The sequence below is a fragment of the Actinia tenebrosa genome, unplaced genomic scaffold, assembly GCF_029948245.1.
Source record: "Actinia tenebrosa isolate PJP-AT-01 unplaced genomic scaffold, QUT_ActTen_1.0 PGA_scaffold0__85_contigs__length_37466705, whole genome shotgun sequence".
NCBI lineage: Eukaryota > Metazoa > Cnidaria > Anthozoa > Actiniaria > Actiniidae > Actinia > Actinia tenebrosa.
Window position 1 is genome coordinate 22,683,353 of NW_028292569.1, and position 18,197 is coordinate 22,701,549.

An 18,197-nucleotide genomic window follows, 5' to 3' on the forward strand; every position below is an offset into this window, starting at 1 on the left:
CGCTTCGTCATAGGGATCTTCCGGTAGTGGTTTCTTAGTTACGGTTTCTTTGTCATCTTCGTCGTCTTGTTCTACGCTGACATAAACATCGTTGACAGACATGCCGTGATCCTCAGATGGTCAGAATAAGCATTCAACGGCCTTATATGTACAGAAATATTGAAAATAAGTACCATAAGTATCATTTTAAATCTAATAACAACTCGAATAAGGAATATTGACTCTTGATACTTGATTATTTGTTACGTTATATCAACAAATAAACAAAGAAAAGTTTAAATGGAACGGCCTTTAAATTACTAGAGTACGTTAATTTATTTGGGGTTAAACAACGATTTTGCAGTAAAGGAAAACAGCTGACAAAATAAGTAAACAAGAATAACAATATTTTGATTTAATAGCGCAGCGCAACCGTGACGTCATCAAAACGAAGACAAAGGCGAAATTCGGACAAACAAACTTACAAGTTTACTTTCAGCAGATAATTTTCACAGCCGATCGCAGTTGATCTTAGTTTACATGGGTTATTATTGTAACTTTAATCAAAAATAATAAAATCGGTTCGTATAATTCTCGTAGCGGTTAAACAGAATGCAATGTTTGTCCGAATCTTTAAGCTATTTTTAGAATCAGTGCGCTGCGCTATTAATAGGCAAATACTATAAAAATTCAATCCTAGTTTAGGTCTTCTAGTGCGCTTGCGTTACCCAGTAAAACAGACAAACGGTGTAGTGAAGTACAAAAGGTCAACCACGAGAAACGAATGTGCATAATTAAATTTTGCTTTTGAAGCAGAACACTTGCTGATACTGAACGCCATCTTTTGGGATTTCGTATAAAACAAGCCACCATATCTTCAAAGTGTTAGTTTTCTGAATGTCAAATTCTTCCCCACGATGAGTGTTGGACAGGTATCTATCATTTCTTATTACATTCTTGGTTTCATCGGTGGATTGTATTTACTTCCTCACGTAGGTAAGTCTATTACTAAATTATGATTTACTTATTCATGTTGTTGTTATTCTTCAATCATTCTTCAGTGATTCCTAATTTCTACAAATTTACAGCGATCAATATTTGATGATCAATATTTGATGATCATTAAAATAAATCCAGTTTATCAATGAAAACGGTTCGATTCTGATACCATAACATTGTAACATTGTCGTTCAAAAAGTTCAAGGAAGTCACACTGCAATGTCTTCACTCGTAATCGACGAACGTTGTGTCGACTTAAGTTCAGCCCGGAAGTTATATTATATTGAGACAATATAATCAACTTGATTTTGCCCAAATAAAACGAAAAACAAATTTCTTTCGAATGATTCAAACTTAAGGGAAATATTTAAGTTCATTTTCATAATCAAGTAACAATATTAAATAAAAGTTGCTGTTTTGTAGACACAACAGCTCGCTTCACTCATTTCCCTCCCAGTGTGTTGTACGTATCTAGTGGAGGAACAGCCAGGTTTGTGTGGGACTACCATGTGGACAACAGAGAGCAAGAGTTTAGTATTGAATCTCCACAATGGTATTTCTACAGTCAGAAGCATCGCAATTTTAGTACAATCGGTGCTGATGACAGGTTCACCAACAACTGGAGTCTTGTCATCAATAGAGCAACATGTCCACCAAGATTACTGAACCCTGATCGAGTAAGCAGAGAGTCCACTGCTACTCTGGTCATTACTAGTGTGACTACTGCTGATAACGGAATATATCAATGTAATCTGGTGCTTAAAGCAAAGGATCCTATTAAACACCAAGTACAGCTAGTAGTGACAGGTATTTTCCAGTCTTTAAACCACCATTTGCATGTATTGAACAACTAAGCATTTAGTTTCTCAGGCTGTTGTCTTTCTGCCATAGGCATGGACCAGTTTTAAATATTAAAGTAAACAAAAAACAAGATTGTACTGTTTTGGTTGCTATTTAATTCAAAATATAAGTGACAGACTGAAAATAAACAAGACGCTCTTGGAGCGTGCACTGGGTTGCCCATTGTGCTAATATGCTGGAGCTTATTTAAACCTAATCTTTGTAACGTACCACTACTATACCTGCAGCTTTGGACCCTCCCCCCTCCCCTATCACTTTGGTGGTGAATTTTTAATTTCTGTATGAATTATCGAAAAGGTTAATTTATTCATAATTTTTTTTTGGCGCGCAAAAAGAATAGTTTTCTTTTTTCGTTTTATCGCTCTTGAAAAAAATATAGGTTTGATGTTTTTTCCCTCCCTTTACCAAGACACTGCAGAATAAAAGAGACAATGAAATATTTTGAAAGAGTTTTATTTAGAAGACGTTTTCATTTCTTAGGGCTATAATACAAGTTACGTTTATCAGTGCACAGGTTTAATTTGAGATTGCTTTATTTGATTTTTTTTTTAAGAAAAAAAAAGTAGGAGGGAACGAGACTAGAGTTTCTTAGTCAAAGTTTTAAAAGTTTGTATAGTCTTTGCATTCTTGGATGAACTGCAATTTGCAAGACGGTGATGTTTTTTTCGGTACACTTCTTGTGGAGCAAGAGCATCTAGCCTTTGAAATTTGATATGGATCTTGTTTTCACTGAAACGCAAGTTGACAAGAAGAGTGATTAGATCAATTGTTAAGATCCATGATGGAAAATTAGATATGCTTACCTTTTTTTTGTTGTTGTTGAAGACGATTTCGGACGCCATATGAATGGCGTCGAGAAGCTTTGGGTCCATCATAGACCCCATAACGAGACTTACCACGGCTATTTCACTACTACAAAAGAAAAAGAAAAAGAAAAAAAAGGTTATGTTACTTTTGAGTTTTTCTATCTACTGGTAAGCAAAAGAAAAAAAGTGACAATAACTTACAGACATATTGGACATTTGTCCATGTCGAATGCTCTGTGAGCACATGCATGGCAAAGCATGTGCCCACAGGGCCCTAAGGATATTTTTATATCCTTGCCACAAAGTGGTGTAGCACACGCTGTGGGAAACGATAAGGGAATACATGTGAGTTGAAGTAGGTGACAAGTGAGGAAGAAAAAAAAGAGTTTTGACGATAAGAGAGATGATACTTTGAGATCACTTACACGATGGACGTGTGCTCGAAGACATCTTTTTGCAACTGTCCGAGAGGGTACACTTAACGTGGTATCTTATAATGGGATTCTTTTAACCAAATATCCCTCCCACCCACCACAATGTGTAACTGACATCAGTTTGGACACTTTTTTAATTTCCTTTCCTTCAAGTTTACATTTCTAAGTTACCATGACTCTAATAGTTTTCGTATCACGATTCACATTTTTTCTCACGAATTCGAAGCATGAAGAAAACGAAATTAATCTGAAACATGTGAGGAAACCTAAGAAATGTTGTGCGTACAAGGTGTTTTTTCACATTCACCCTTTCCATATGAAATATCCTTCAGCTTTTGTTTTTCATTACGCAAACTCGGTCTCTCACACACACACACAAACCTATCACTAAGTGACACTTTTTTTCAATTTCTTCGTACTGAGGTTTACATTTCTAAGTTACGATGACGCCAATAGTTTTTGTTTTAAGAAAACCCATACGCCTTACCCTTATCTTCTTTTTACAATGAAATTAGAAGAAAGAAAAAAAGTGTGAAAATCTAAAAAAACCGGCATTACATGTGTAATAGGCCTTTTTTTTTTTTGCGCATTCCATTCCATTTTCTAATTACGTGCCTTTACAGAGTAAGAGACGTACATAGTTTACTTTTTGAGTTGCTATATACACAAATATAGTTTTTTGTGTTTTGTTTTTGTTTTCGTATCCAACACAACGTCAGTTATACACTTAATATTGTATGCGCAATTCTGTTCATTACGATTTCTAGGTAAAAACAAGCGCACAATTCTATTGAAAAGAATAGTAAGAAGTACGATTTTCCTCACCCCTCATCCTTCATTACACCCTACTACCCATATCCTTAGGTAATTACCCTTTTTTCCGTTGCATTCTTATAGGTACAGCTGTTTTGCTCTTTTGTGTGTTGTGCGTCATTGCGTGGGTATGTTGACTCTAGTGTGCTTGGTTTTTTTTCTTCCGATACTCACATATCTAAGTAACGTTTTTTATTCCCTAAGGTTTGGGTTTTTTTCTTCATCTATGTAAGCACATTCTTGATTCCCTGAGAGACTGTATGAAAAGTACCAACATGTTTTGAGCACTTTTTTTTTTTGTTCGTATCACAGTGAATTTTCCAACAGCTAGAGTGACATTTTTTTTATTAATCCAATCAATGTGTTTGATTTTTTTTTTACAATAGGATCAACATTCTTTCGTTGGTTTGTTAACAACAGCGATTCAATACTTCAATTCACCCCCACCCCCCCCCCCCCCCCCCACACACACACACACCATCCTTCCACATGGTTTCAGGATCATGTTACATTTACCGCACCCATCAAGAACACGTGACTTCAATCTTATAAGTACGCGTACTCACTTTCATTGCCCTCACTCCAACGATTTTCACTCCATCTAGTGTTCACGAATTTTAAAGCTTCTATCTTTACTTATTCATCAACATGGTGTCTTTGGAAAAATACAAATGTTTTTGCCCTGAGTCCTCTGGCTTGGAATTGTTTACAAGCAGGAAAGGAGAGCAATATATAAAATGTAAAAAAGCTGGTTGTGGCTTTTTCACACCTGCACGAGACATGAACGACTACCTCACAAACATAGAAGGAAAGCTACTCGATGAATACAAAATATTACAGATAGTAATATGCGATCATCTCATGCCTGCTACCCTTTGGATCTCGAAGAGTCAAAAGAATCCAGGGAAGCCGTTTTTCAAGTGTGGAGAAAGGGAGAACTGTAGCTTTTTCCAATGGGGCGATCAATCTCCAAGTTTTGCTACATTGCAAAACCTAGAGAAGAGGAAGGCGAAGTGGTCCGTTGCTACTGCAGATAAGGCCACCATGACTGATGATGATGATGAAGTACTTGAGCCACCAAGACCTAAGAAAACCAAAGTCAGTTTGAATAAGGAATATGTGAAGAAGAAGAAAATGAATCATGACAACGAACCATCACAAAAAATGAACAAATGAAGTGCATCTCTAAACTTTCTTATTGATAAGTTTGTAAATTGCATGATTTGCTTACGACTTTGATTTTTTTCAATAAAAATTTTGTAAGTTCAAACATGTTCTGTATGTATTTTTATTATGAGGATGATAGATCGAGAAAGATTTGAGCCAATAGATAATACGTTTGAGACGTGGGTAAAGAATGAAATGTGGGAGGGGGATAATGACTCATGAATAATAAGAAAGTGATTGATGTTTCGCACTTGCTAACACATGACTCGAGTGCTTTCGAACCAAGTATAGATTTGTGGCTACGCCTTGCTACTACTCACATACGACTAAGATGGGGAAGACTAAACACATTAATAAGAAACGTCCCATCGATCCTATCACATTAAGAAAAACACAGAAAAAGACTGCAAAATTGTTGAAAAGAACAAATCGAGAGTTAGAAAGGACGAATCCTGATCTCCAGAAGGTCATCCGTCTCCAAAAGAAGACAGCAAAACTGTTAAGCTACGTCGCTGATGGAATCGGTTCCGCAGAACGTTTCCATCCCTCACGCTCCTCTGATGAACACGAAGAAAGGCAAACGTATCAAGACTTGCATAATGCTTCATCTCCCGAAGTCACTGCCCAAGAAAATAATCAAACGAATAATCTGTCTTACGAACTAAAACTAGTTTCGGAAAAACATGTTCAGAAATATGGGGCCCATGCATGTGCATATACTTCTAAGGTTAGTCATGTAAATAGGTCAGATAACCTTTTGAAAGATTGTATGAATGCGTTAGACAATTTGTTCGAGAAAGCTATTTCTGAAGTTAAAGAAAAATGTAAGCTTGACAATCCAACTAGAGATCGCATGCGTGTCATGGTTACTTCATCAGAGTTGAAGAAACCTCTAAGCAGTCGTCTTGTTAGTGTTAAAGAACAATCCCCTTCTTTGATACTGTCAGAAATTGCTAAAGTGTTGCAGTCGGACGAGGGGTTAAGATTGGATGAAAGTTTTACGATTGACATTGTTGCTCTTAAATCACCTACGGGCCGGGGTAAGTCGTACAAGGTACTTAACTATCGGAAACACACAAAACTGAAAAAAAGCATAATAACGATTCGTAACAAAGATCATCTTTGTGCAGCTCGTGCCATAGTAACTGGTAAAGCGATGGCTCTTAACGATCACAGAGCTCGTCGAATTAAACACGCGCGACCAATTCAGAGGAGGTTAGCTTTAGAATTAGAACTACACGAAGAAGCAGGGGTGCCAGTAGGGCCATGTGGGCTTGAAGAAATACAAAAGTTCCAACAAGTCTTACCCAACTTTCAAATAAAGGTCATCAGTTTTCCTTCGAATAATTCTATCATTTTTGAGGGAAAAGAGAGCGACAACCAAATCATATTGTATTTTAACGAGGGTCATTTCGATCTTATTAATCCGAAGAAACTGCCGGCTTTTTTTGGTAAGCGTTTTCATTGCAATACTTGTAATAAATACTACAACGATGCAAAGCGACATCCTTGTAACGATGTGTGCCGAGTTTGCGAACATAGAACCTGCGTTAGGTCTTTGGCTTCCGTAGAATGTAAGGATTGCAATAAGTTTTGTCGTTCTCAAGGCTGTTTTGATGCACACAAAAAAGACCGCACAAAGAACGGAAAGAAATTCAGGTCAAAGTGTGAGAAAAGTTTTCGTTGCAAACAATGTAACAGCACGGTTGCTTCTGAACGAAAATTCCAACATCGTTGTGGGGAATACCGTTGTCCTATTTGTAAAGACATGGTTTTACTGGATCACAAATGTTTTATGCAGACACAAGACCCAAAACAACCGTCTGAGAGACTCTTATTTTTTGTTTTCGAAACAGATCAGTCGAGTAATGAGCACGTTGTCAACTTTGCAGTTTCTCAAAATTTCCAAGGCGAAACTTTCGTTTTTGAAGGGTATGATGCACTGGACGAATTTTGTAATTTTCTTTTCGAGGAAAATCACAAAGATTACACAGCTATAGCTCATAATGCAAAGTCCTTTGATAGCATCTTTGTACTACGATGGTTATTACGGAATCGACCTACTGCTGATTTAAGCATAATTCGTAACGGACAAAAGATCATGCAACTCCTTGTTCGTGATTACAACATCAGGATTATAGATTCCATCAATTGGTTCGGCATGGGGTTAGATAAGCTAGCTAAGACCTTTGGGCTGAACACGAGTGAATTTTCCAAAGGTACTTTTCCTCATCTTTTCAATAGAGCTGAGAATTTTGAGTATGTAGGACCAATCCCTGATTTAAAATATTATGCGCCGGATAGCTTACTCCCTGAGAAGCGAGAGAGACTTATTGATTGGCATAATTCGATGCGTGAAAGTGGTTACGTCTTCGATTTCAAACGAGAAATCTTGAAGTACTGCGAACAAGATGTCAATATTCTTAGAGAAAGCTGCCTTCGTTTTCGTTCGATTTTCCTTGAGGAAACTGAAACGGATCCTTTTCAATATGTCACCATTGCCGCTACCGTCATGGGTATTTACAGGCATAAGTTCTTAAAACCAAATACGATTGCGATAGTACCAAAACATCTCTATCGAGGAATCAATAAGTTGTATTCCAAAGATTCGATTCAATGGCTAGAATTCGTAGCATATATTACCAAAACTGAAATCGAGCATGCAGAAAACTCAGGCGAACATGTTATTCATGACGACGAACATGGGAAAAAATACTTGGTTGACGGATATGATCCCATTAATAAGATCGTATACGAATATTATGGGTGTGTTTTCCATTCGCACAACAAATGCTGTGATCCTACTTCTCCCAATCCTTTTCGATCTAATGTGAACAATCTAGATATCTATGAACAAACTTTGAAAAGAGAACAGCGTCTCCGTCAATTAGGGTATGAAGTTCGCTTTATTTGGGAGTGTGACTTTAAGACACTAACAAGTCAATCCCATGCCTTTCGACATTTCATAAGCACACACGAGCTCGTAGGTAACCTTTATCCTAAAGACTCGTTTTTCGGTGGTCGTACTAATGGATTTAAATTATTTTATTCGTGTACTTCGGGTGAAAAAATTCGATATGCTGATGTAACCTCACTGTATCCATTTGTGCAAAAGACAAAAAAATATCCGGTGAGTCACCCTGTCATTCTTACCAAAGACTTTGAAAACATCGAATCCTACTTTGGTCTTGTCAAGTGTAAGGTTCTAGCTCCCGAAGGATTGTATTTTCCGGTATTGCCAGTTAGGATAGATGGAAAGCTATATTTTCCCTTGTGTAAGGAATGTGCCATTGCTCATTTAAATGAGTGCTCACATTCCAGAGAAGAAAGGAGTTTTTGGGGAACTTGGACTACTCCCGAGATAAACAAAGCTATTGAGAAAGGATATCAAATCCTAGAGATAAAGGAGATTTGGCATTTTCCTGAAACCTCTTCTGATTTGTTCACTGACTATGTGAATACGTTTTTACGGTCTAAACAAGAAAGCTCAAATTATCCTTCTTGGGTGGTCACGCAAGATGATAGAGCGCGCTATATACAAAGTTACTTCGAGCACGAAGGTGTACGATTACGACCTGAAAAAATTCAGACTAACCCTGGTTTAAGAGCGATTTCAAAACTATGCCTTAATTCTCTTTGGGGGAGGTTTGGGATGAACACAGATCGCATAGAATCGGAGTTGATACACGATGCAAAGAGGTTTTACGATATCCTGAATGGTGATGATCATGACGTGCATGATATGCATCTAATAAGTGACGAAGTCGTAGAATTAGTTTTTCAGAAAAAAAAAGAATACGAACGTGAAAGTCCAGTAACAAATATTTTTCTTGCGATTTTTACCACATCATGGGCCAGGTTAGAGTTGTATAGTTTACTCGATAGGTACAAAGAACAAATACTTTATTGTGATACTGACTCGATCATCCTAGTTGAACGACATGGTGACCCAAGCATTGAGCTCAGCGATTATCTTGGTGGTTTGACTGACGAGATAGCGAAAGACCATGGCCAAGAACATTTTATACAAGAATTTGTTTGCTGTGGACCTAAGAATTACGCTTACAAAGTATCAGATGGAACATGTGTAGTGAAGGTCAAAGGATTTTTTTTGAATTATGAAAATTCAAAAGAACTTAATATGGAATCTATGAGACGCATGGTGCAAAACATGAACTTAAATCATGTCATCACTCTTGTTAACGAAAACAAGATTACACGCGAACCGATCACCCGAAGAATCGTGAATAAAAGAGAGGAGAAAAAGTACCAGCTCGTTTACGACAAGAGGATTATCATGAACGCTGGTGAATATTCTTTACCGTTTGGATATAAATGGACTCCTCGTGATGATAGCTTAGCTGTCAACAGAGGTCAAATCACGCATGAGAATTTTGATTTCTCTGACGTAAAATTATACTCTGAACACTACATTGTACCCAAGGATACTCTAGGGGAACTATTTCCTTATACCAGTGGAGAGGCGGGTAAAGAAGACGAGAATGATGTTGATATTGATTTGATGGTTACATCCGAATCAGAAGAAAGCGAAGATGAACTTACCCATGAAGACATAGATTTCATTGCAGATGATGACAATCATCACTTCGAAGATCCTTCCTTCTACAGAGCACTAGAAAACCAAATGTGAACCTTTTTCAACTGTGGAACTTTGTAGTAAATAGTATGAACGTTTTTTTTTTTTTAACATTTCTTTTTTTAATCATATTATTCTATATCCTATTCTTATATTTAACACAAGTTGTTCGTCTAAGCATTTATCTTAATAGCTGTTGATTGTACATTTTAGAACGTAGAAAAAATTTGTGATTATGAATAAACGTGCAATTTTAAAACTCAACGTGTGATCAGTTGATTCATATTTGGTATTTCAAAGTTTTGTTGCGTGTGAATTGGTGATTTTTTTATTTTTTTTCCAAAAACCAATCTGGTCTCAGCTGAGAATTGTACGAAACTTTACAACACCAAGATACTCCCATACTGACGAAAACATCTAATTAGTTTGATTTATATACGTGACACATTTTGAGTGTTTTCACTATTATGTGCGATAAGAGGATGTTCATAAACTGTTACTTCATCGTCTTCATCATCGATGTTGATCATTGGATTATCTATCTGATTAAGTTCTATTACTTCATCAAGAGCAGTGTTTCTACGAAATTTAATAATTAGTGTGTATATCAGCATTATAAGTAAAACTGATCCGAGAGATGGAAAAAATATGATAAAGTAGAGAGTGTCACTTGAAATTCGAATGCGAGTTGATGCATTAGTTGACGCAACAGTGGACGAGACTGCAGTAGTATTCCTCGTATGATTGAATCTACCATTCGTAGTCACGGATTCGACAGTGGACAAAACCGAAGTAGTAGTCTTCGTAGACTTGAATCTACCACTCGTAATCGAGGATTCGGCAGTGGACAAAACTGAAGTGGTAGTCTTTGTAGACTTGAATCTCTCACTCGTAGTCAAGGAGGATTCAACAGTTTTAGTAGTTTTCACAGGTTTGAATCTATAAGTCGTAGTTGAGGATGGCTGTGAAAATATCGTAGGAAAGATGGCCGGATGAGGACAATCACAATCAGTTTTGAGAATCACAAAGTTACAGATGTTATTTGTACAGCGAAGAGGATTCTTATGAAGATTGATTTGGCGAATAAGCGGTAGTTGTGTCTTAATACGTGAGATATTTACATCCGTGATGAAGTTATTTTTCAGAGTCAGCGATCTTGCTCTTTTTTGGAATCCTTTAAAATGAGGTACCGAAACTAGACCTTTTGATGAACAGTCGATTAATTCAAATTCCTTGATATAACTGCAGTTGGTAATACTGCGAACATCAACAAGAAGACAAGAAAGAAGAATGATCATCAAGCCCGCCATTTTTTTTATCTCTTGAAGGTATGGTTCAAATCAGACATGAAATGTACATCTTTCAGACTTACCTTATGCAATTGACAAAGTTTCTTTTCTTGGTTGACACATATCGAGCCATTTTTTCTCTGGGAACTAGATCAAATAATTTGTGAAAATTAGGAAAGTTTCAATATACGCTTACAAACCAAAAACAGTTGGATACTTATCTTTTTTTTTTCTTTCGTGCAAACAAAGTACAATTTTCCCTTATTTTCTCATCCAGAATCAATCCACTATCCCAAAATCTCAATAAAAGTGAATACTATACGTTGTAGTATAGAATATTGCTCCTTAACACTGAAAGTACACTTAAAACTGACCAAGAAAGCCAACTTGTAGATGTGTTTGCTAATATCAACACCAGCGTACTCTCAAATTACAGTATTGTCATAACAACAATGCGAGCTATCACAGGTAACCCAACAACGAAAATAATATAGTATAAAACAATGATTTCCAATCAAATTACACTCATTCTTTCGTGATCATCAATAATAATGGGGTGCTTTTCTTCGTTGCCGGTTATTAAACTAAAAAAATTCCTAAAACAAATCAGATGTGTGGTAGGTTGTTGTTCAAGTACAATTATTATAAGTTCTGTGGATGGCGAAAAACAAGATTCAAAAGTATCTAGAGAAACTGTACTACGATCCAAAACAACCAGCAAGTTTCACTGCGCCCGAAAATTTTTATCGTGCTGTCAGAGAAAAAAGCGGAGACAAAATATCGAGGAAACAAGTGTATGATTGGCTTACTTCCCAGGAAACGTACACCTTGCACCGAAGAACACGTAAAAAATTCAAAAGGAATCGAATCATTGTGGGGCGAGTCGATGAACAGTGGCAAGCTGACCTTATTGATATTCAGAAAATTAAAAAATATAATGGTGGGAACAGATACATATTAGTTGCCATTGATGTCCTATCGAAATTTGCATGGGGGGAACCTCTGAAGGCGAAGACAGGCGAATGTATCATTCAAGGGTTTGAAAAAATATTCAAGAAAGGAAGGAAGCCAGAAAAACTACAGACTGACCATGGAAAAGAATTCTTAAACAAACGCTTTCAGAACTTCTTAGAAAAAAATGACATTCACTTTTTTACTACCGGTAACGAGACGAAAAGTGCTATCGCGGAGCGCGTGATCGAAACTGCGAAAGCAAAATTGTACAAGTATTTTACTCATAAGAATACTTTAAAGTACACTGATGTCTTGCAGGACATTTTTCATAGCTACAACAACACTTATCACACTTCCATTAAGACTAAGCCCAGTCTGGTCTCTCAAGAGAACGAAGATCATATCTGGCACATTCTCTATGATAAGGATCTCATTGATGGTCCAATTAAGTTTAAGTTTCATGTCGGAGATAAGGTTCGGCTTTCTAAACTGAAAGGAACCTTTGAAAAAGGGTACACTACCACATTTACGAAAGAAATTTTTGTCATTTCAAAGCGTATCGCGAGAAAACCCCCCGTTTACAAAATCAAAGATTTAAACGGGGAAGAAATCGAAGGTACTGTGTATGGTAATGAACTTCAACTTGTAAAAGATCAATAAAATTATTTGTGTTTCAAACTTGTTGTCATTTTTCTTTACATCGCTAACATGGATGAACCTCAGTTTTTCCTGCTCTTACCCTCTAACGCTTCCCTTGATCTCTATAGCGATAATACTTTGACTAGCTATACCGTTCATCTTCCAGAACCTATCATCTTGGAAGGTGATTACGAAGTTGGTTTACAAAGTATCATTTGGCCAAGAACGTTCTACAATATTACAGAAAGTTCGGAGCGTTTATATTACCAATTACCAACAGGGTTAGCAGACACCGTAATTCTTTCCAAGGGATATTATAAAACAATAACTAGCCTAATTGATCATATCAACAATCAACTACAAGCAGATGTAAAAGATAATATTCACTTGAAATTCGAACCTCGGTCAGAAAAAGTATTCGTGACCCTTAAAAACAGATATAAGTTGATGTTATCAAGCAATTTATCCCAAATCCTGGGTTTTGGGAATGAAGAAAAATTAATCTCTCATTCTCAATACGGTGATTTTGTTGGAGATCTCAGCGGAGGCATGCAGTGTTTGTACGTCTATTCTGATATCGTGAGCTATCAAATCGTGGGAGATACGAAAGCAAGGTTGCTGAAAGTCCTTCCTGTAGAAGGAAAGTATGGAGACACCATTTACAAATCCTTCGATGTTCCAACTTACTACCCGGTTGGAACTAAAGAATTCCAAGACATCAAGATCGATATAAGAGATGGATCAGGACGCAAGATTCAGTTTCAGAGAGGACGCGTAGTCGTGAACTTGCATTTTAGGAAAAGGCAACTATCATACCTTGTATAACGAGAAGAAAATGAATCGGAAACACATTTCACCCCCTGAACTCTACAAAAATTACTATTTGAACCAAGCTCAACGAAAGGGCATGGTGGATCCTTTTTCGCGGGAAAGCTTTTTCAACGCGGATATGGTCAACGAGGAGGAGGTATTGGAAATTTTTTCGGAAGCCTGTTACGAAAAGCTTTACCTTTCTTAGCAAGCGCATCCAAACAGGCTGGAAAGGTTGCGCTAAAAACTGGTGCCAATGTCCTAGCGGATACAGCTGCGGGTCAGCGCTTTCAAGACTCTCTCCGAAATCGATTGAAAGAATCGGGAATGGAATTGAAACGTGACGTCACAACACAAGTAAAAAATGCAATTAGTGGCCAAACTGGTACAGGTAAAAAGCGGAAGCAAGGTCATCAAGAAAGGAGTCGAGTCCCACCGAAAAAGCGAAAACAAACGAAAGCCAAGCCGAAACGCATAAAACGCAAGAACAAGTCAAAGAGTCTCACAACTTCGAAAGCTACTAAGCCGAGAACATTTCAAGATATTTTTGGATAAATCATCATAACATGGCCTTAATTCATCCTCGCTCACAAGAATGCATGGTGGAAGAACTCGATTTATTTTCTGTTAGTCCAACTCAAAATAGTGTAGTAAAAAAGACAGATATCGAATATCAACCCATTTCAGCCCTTAGTAGTTCTTCACCTGTTGAATTTAACATCCCTGGTACTGAAGACTATGTTCATCTCCCCTACACTCAACTCTACGTGTCCGCTCGCATCAAACATAAAGATGGTACTGATCTTGATGCGGACGAAAAAATAGGACCCGTGAACAACCTACTGCACAGTCTTTGGCGGCAGGTAGATGTCTATTTTGGCTCGACACTGGTATCAAGCTCAACCAACACTTACAGTCCCGAAAGCTATAGTAAGACCATCCTTAACTTTGGAATGGGTGCTAAAAAGTCTCAACTACAAGCTGCCATGTGGTATGGAGATACGTCTGGCGCATTCGAAGATGCTAGGGTTGGCGCTACAGGAAAAAATTCAGGTTTCAAAAGTCGAAATGCACTCGTCAAGGAGTCCACCGAGTTTGAGTTGATTGGACCTCTGTACTGTGACGTATTCATGATTCAAAAGTATCTCTTGAGCTACGTAGACCTAAAAATCAAACTCGTTCCAAATGAACCTGAGTATTTCCTGATGTCTGCAGAAGCAGGAAAAGAATATAAGATAAGTTTTACTTCCATCAAACTCAAGGTCAGAAAAGTCAAGATTGCTAACCATGTAATCATGGCTCACGAATCAGCTTTGAGTAAAGCTCCTGCTGTTTACGGCGTCCCAAGAACCATGTGCAAGTCCTTTACCGTACCAGGAACAACGCCCTCCCTCGTGAAAGATAATGTGTTTAACGGACAAATCCCCAAGCGACTCATTGTATTCATGAACAAGTCTGCCGCTACTAACGGAAGTTACATAACAAATCCCTTCAACATGGATTTATTTTCCATATCGTCCATTGGCGTGTATGGTGATGGTGAACAAACTCCATCTAAACCGCTGAAATTGAATTTGACAGGGAGTGACAAAAAGTACCTAGAAAGTTTCCAGACGTTGTTCACAGGGACGGGGAAGTACCATGATGATGCAGGGAACCATATCACCCGTGATGATTACCACAAAGGATACGGATTTTTCGTATTCGATCTACGACCTGATGGATGTGATGCGTCCGAATACTTAGGCCTCAAACAAAGAGGCAATCTCTCACTGGAGATCATCTTCAGTCAGGCTTTGGCAGAAGCTATAAATTTGTTTTGCATTGGGGAATTCGATAACATTGTCGAGATCGATCGAGAGCGAAACGTCCTGTACGACCACACATCATGAACTCTTCACAGTTAATACAAGTAATGGAAAAAGATCCCAAAAGTCGCAATAAGTTTTGTGGAGTGTATGCCTCTGACACACTACCTATCACCATTGAACACTTTCCCTGTGGACTTATCGTCAATACTGACCCTCAAGAAGAAAAAGGATCACACTGGCTGGCAATGTACTTTCCATCTAAGGAAAGGGGAGAATTTTTCGACTCCTACGGAAATCCACCAGACTTTTATCGTGAAAATTTTGAAACTTTTCTAGATAAACAGTCCAAAAGTTGGAAATATAATCATCGTTCTTTACAAAGTCTTAACTCAAGTACATGTGGACAATTTTGTCTTTATTTTATCATGAACAGAAACCGTGGAAAGTCATTATCTATGATTGTTAACTCGTTTAGTAAAAACACGTCGATTAATGATCATCGCGTAAGCGAATTTACTCGTAGGTATCTTAGTTCCTTAGGAGCAAGATTTAAACAAACAACACATCAGTTAGCGTTGACTCGTATGCAAAATAGAATCAATAAAAGACAATAGACGTATCAATGTGTAACGTGTTTATTCAATCACTTCACTCTCATACAAATATTTATCTCCTAATACGTAATCCAATTATCGGAAAAGCGCTTGGTCTTGCGTTGTCTGAAAACGGGACTCTTGATCCCCCTTGGCGTAGAAGGTGGAGTGGGTGGAAATTGATAATCATCATTGGTCGTAGCTGAAACTGGAGTTTGTTTTCCCTGAAGCTGAGCAATATGGCTTCGACGTCTCTCGTTTCGCATCAGATACTTAGGCATGTTTATCTTGTCCAACGATTGTGTAAACAGTTCCCAACCCTTGGGATCAAAATCTTTCCTAGACCTCAGCTGATCGTTCACCAAGTCAATGATATTTGAACCGGGTATCGGATGGTCATTAATAGAAATTTCGCCTTTTTCGTTCCACGATATGTGTTCCCTGTTAGCTTTCAAACGGTTGATCATTGATCGGGCTAAGGTGCGCGAGTTCTTTGGAACAGATTCCAATATGTCGTTGTCTGATAAATGTCTTTCTCCTACGACTCCTGGTTGATGGGATTCGTCCTTGCTTGCTTCATCTTCTTGAGGGGTGGTTCTAGACGTGTTCTCTTGGTGAATCTTAACAGTAGGAATAAACTGCTTTTTTTTCTCTTGTATGTCAAGAAATCGTTGAAGGTATTGATGATATTGAGCTATTTTATCGCCTGTGGTCTTTTTTCCATCTTCTAGTATACCATCCATTTCTTTGTCTAATCGAATCAAGGATTTTGTCATGGGTGCAGTCTGAATGTTCTCTTTGCGTTCCAACATGTCCATGAATTCTTCAGGTACTAAAACCATTCGTTTAGAGTACTTCATTTCTTTCGAAAAAACAACTCCTTTAGAACTGAAATGACCGGGGGTAAAAGTGACAACAACAATGATCCTCCAGTCTGTACCATGTAGCGCCTCTTATGCTTCAGTGAAACTTGACGATCCGCGATCGTTCTGAGCTGTTTCCTAAATCTCCCCAATTTCGCCTTCTGAGCCGGTGACAGTCTTACGATTCCCTTTAACACGTTGATTGCAATTTCAGAAATCGTCAACAACAAGTCCTTATCGCAATGTTCAAGTAAAGCCTTTCGCTGCTTCTTATTACACTTTGCTAAAACTGTGAGAAAATCTAGGTTACGTCTTACACGATCCGACATTCTAAATGAAATGAGACAATGGTAATTTGTTCACCTTTTTTAAGTTCGCCTTACGTAGGATACGTGCCGTTCGTTGGGGAAAATATTAGTGCGAAGCCTAAAGCTACCGGGCGTGGTTGGATGCATGTCAAATAACAAATAGCCATACAGCTTATCGGTTGCATCTTGGAAACTTTCTAATGCATAAAGACGATCCTGCTTCCCATGAAATGCCTGCTGAATTAAGTTAGAAATACCCAAAGAGTCACGACAATTCTTAAAAGCAAAAATGTAATGGCAGTTGAGGGAAATAGTGCGAGAAAACTTGCCGGGTGGAAACAGATTCTGCAGAATGTAAATCACGGTGATGTTTCTGTGGTGAGAATGTTTCGTCATAAGACCGGCCATACGCTGATCATTAGAACATGAAGCCATCAGGTCGTCCACGATCAAAATACCCGGTTGGTTTTCAAACAGATCAAGCACATTCTCAGGAAATCCTTCCACGAACACAATACCAGGTACTTGCTCCCTAAATTCCGTAAAACTAGGTTGATAAGCTCCGTAACAATATATTATTTTGGACATTTCGCCTACAAAACTTTCATCTAAATTCTTCAACAATTTCAAAGTTAAGACGGTTTTTCCACATTGAGAAGGACCTGAGATCATGATACTAGAGGGGGTCTTAATTCGAATGTCTGTCATGGTTCAAAGCAGTAACAAAATAAAAAGAACACAAGAATTTACAAGACTTTATATCTTTATTTTCCTCATCGTACAATATCAAACATTCATTCTGAATATTCTCTAAGATCGCCTATGAGAATGTCTTCAAGCTCTTCCCTCCTGCTAGATACGATATCTTCCCTGCTATCTTTACACTGATATTTCAAGAGCTCTAGGGCATTAAGTGGAGGATTTAAAGTTTCAATGTTTTTCATAAACATCTTCATCACCTTGTCGTCATCCACATCTTTCAAGGCTTCAAAAAAATAACGATACACCTTGATTTCTCTCGAAAGCATCAAACAGTCGTGATGGTCTTGTGACGGGTCATCAATTTCGCAGGCTTCACAATTCTTGTTCACAAGGTGGCATATGTCTCTTTGCAGGACATCAGCATAAGCTCTCAGTAGAATATCTTCTATTTGTTGATTCCTCCTCGTCTTTGGGGGAGGATCTTCAGGTACGTAGGGGCACTCAGCAATGTTCAGGTTCAAAGGCAAGACCTCTTCGTGAAAAACGTCTGAGGGATCAACGTTGGCAAGCAT

General features: G+C 37.9%; 5 protein-coding genes across 8 annotated transcripts; 3 read left to right on the forward strand and 2 right to left on the reverse strand.

Moving 5' to 3' along the window:
• The first annotated feature begins 796 nt into the window (after positions 1-796).
• On the forward strand, positions 797-1,909 carry LOC148913863 (uncharacterized). The gene is made up of 2 exons (XM_089025918.1): positions 797-975; positions 1,402-1,909. Exons 1-2 carry the CDS (start codon positions 897-899, stop codon positions 1,830-1,832), a joined length of 510 nt encoding a protein of 169 aa, XP_088882044.1. The 5' UTR covers positions 797-896; the 3' UTR covers positions 1,833-1,909.
• Positions 1,910-2,331: 422 nt separating this feature from the next.
• On the reverse strand, positions 2,332-11,637 carry LOC116291432 (uncharacterized). 4 transcript variants are annotated; one of them, XR_016119021.1, is made up of 6 exons: positions 11,029-11,382; positions 9,623-9,692; positions 4,459-4,976; positions 2,847-2,964; positions 2,643-2,751; positions 2,332-2,568 (listed from the first exon to the last, which is right to left on the reverse strand). XR_016119021.1 is itself a non-coding variant. In XM_031698604.2 (2 exons), exons 1-2 carry the CDS (start codon positions 11,076-11,078, stop codon positions 10,088-10,090), a joined length of 876 nt encoding a protein of 291 aa, XP_031554464.2. In that variant the 5' UTR covers positions 11,079-11,637; the 3' UTR covers positions 9,767-10,087. The 4 variants fall into 4 exon arrangements, 1 of the variants encoding a protein (XP_031554464.2); XR_016119022.1 differs by lacking the exon at positions 2,847-2,964 and having other exon boundaries at positions 2,333-2,568; positions 11,029-11,381; XR_016119023.1 differs by lacking the exons at positions 2,332-2,568; positions 2,643-2,751; positions 2,847-2,964 and adding an exon at positions 3,672-4,148 and having other exon boundaries at positions 11,029-11,378.
• LOC116291434 (uncharacterized) lies at positions 5,391-9,710 on the forward strand. The gene has a single exon (XM_031698606.2). The coding sequence runs from the start codon at positions 5,391-5,393 to the stop codon at positions 9,708-9,710; it is 4,320 nt and encodes a 1,439-aa protein (XP_031554466.2).
• Positions 11,638-13,914: 2,277 nt separating the features above from the next.
• On the forward strand, positions 13,915-15,240 carry LOC148913864 (uncharacterized protein F54H12.2-like). Its single transcript, XM_089024110.1, has one exon. The coding sequence runs from the start codon at positions 13,915-13,917 to the stop codon at positions 15,238-15,240; it is 1,326 nt and encodes a 441-aa protein (XP_088880236.1).
• A 1,685-nt stretch (positions 15,241-16,925) lies between these two features.
• Positions 16,926-17,699, reverse strand: LOC148913865 (uncharacterized). The gene has a single exon (XM_089025911.1). The coding sequence runs from the start codon at positions 17,629-17,631 to the stop codon at positions 16,984-16,986; it is 648 nt and encodes a 215-aa protein (XP_088882037.1). The 5' UTR covers positions 17,632-17,699; the 3' UTR covers positions 16,926-16,983.
• Between the last annotated feature and the right edge of the window lie 498 nt (positions 17,700-18,197).

What these genes read in the sequence shown, in the direction of transcription:
- LOC116291434 (XM_031698606.2), top strand. Translation starts at nt 5,391, where the DNA reads ATGGGGAAGACTAAACACATTAATAAGAAACGTCCCATCGATCCTATC.
- LOC148913864 (XM_089024110.1), top strand. Translation starts at nt 13,915, where the DNA reads ATGGCCTTAATTCATCCTCGCTCACAAGAATGCATGGTGGAAGAACTC.
- LOC148913865 (XM_089025911.1), bottom strand. Translation starts at nt 17,631, where the DNA reads ATGACAGACATTCGAATTAAGACCCCCTCTAGTATCATGATCTCAGGT.
- LOC116291432 (XM_031698604.2), bottom strand. Translation starts at nt 11,078, where the DNA reads ATGGCTCGATATGTGTCAACCAAGAAAAGAAACTTTGTCAATTGCATA. An exon ending in AACTTTGTCAATTGCATAAG is followed by an intron (nt 10,914 to 11,028) that starts GTAAGTCTGAAA and finishes TGATGTTCGCAG; the next exon opens with TATTACCAACTGCAGTTATA.
- LOC148913863 (XM_089025918.1), top strand. Translation starts at nt 897, where the DNA reads ATGAGTGTTGGACAGGTATCTATCATTTCTTATTACATTCTTGGTTTC. An exon ending in GTATTTACTTCCTCACGTAG is followed by an intron (nt 976 to 1,401) that starts GTAAGTCTATTA and finishes GCTGTTTTGTAG; the next exon opens with ACACAACAGCTCGCTTCACT.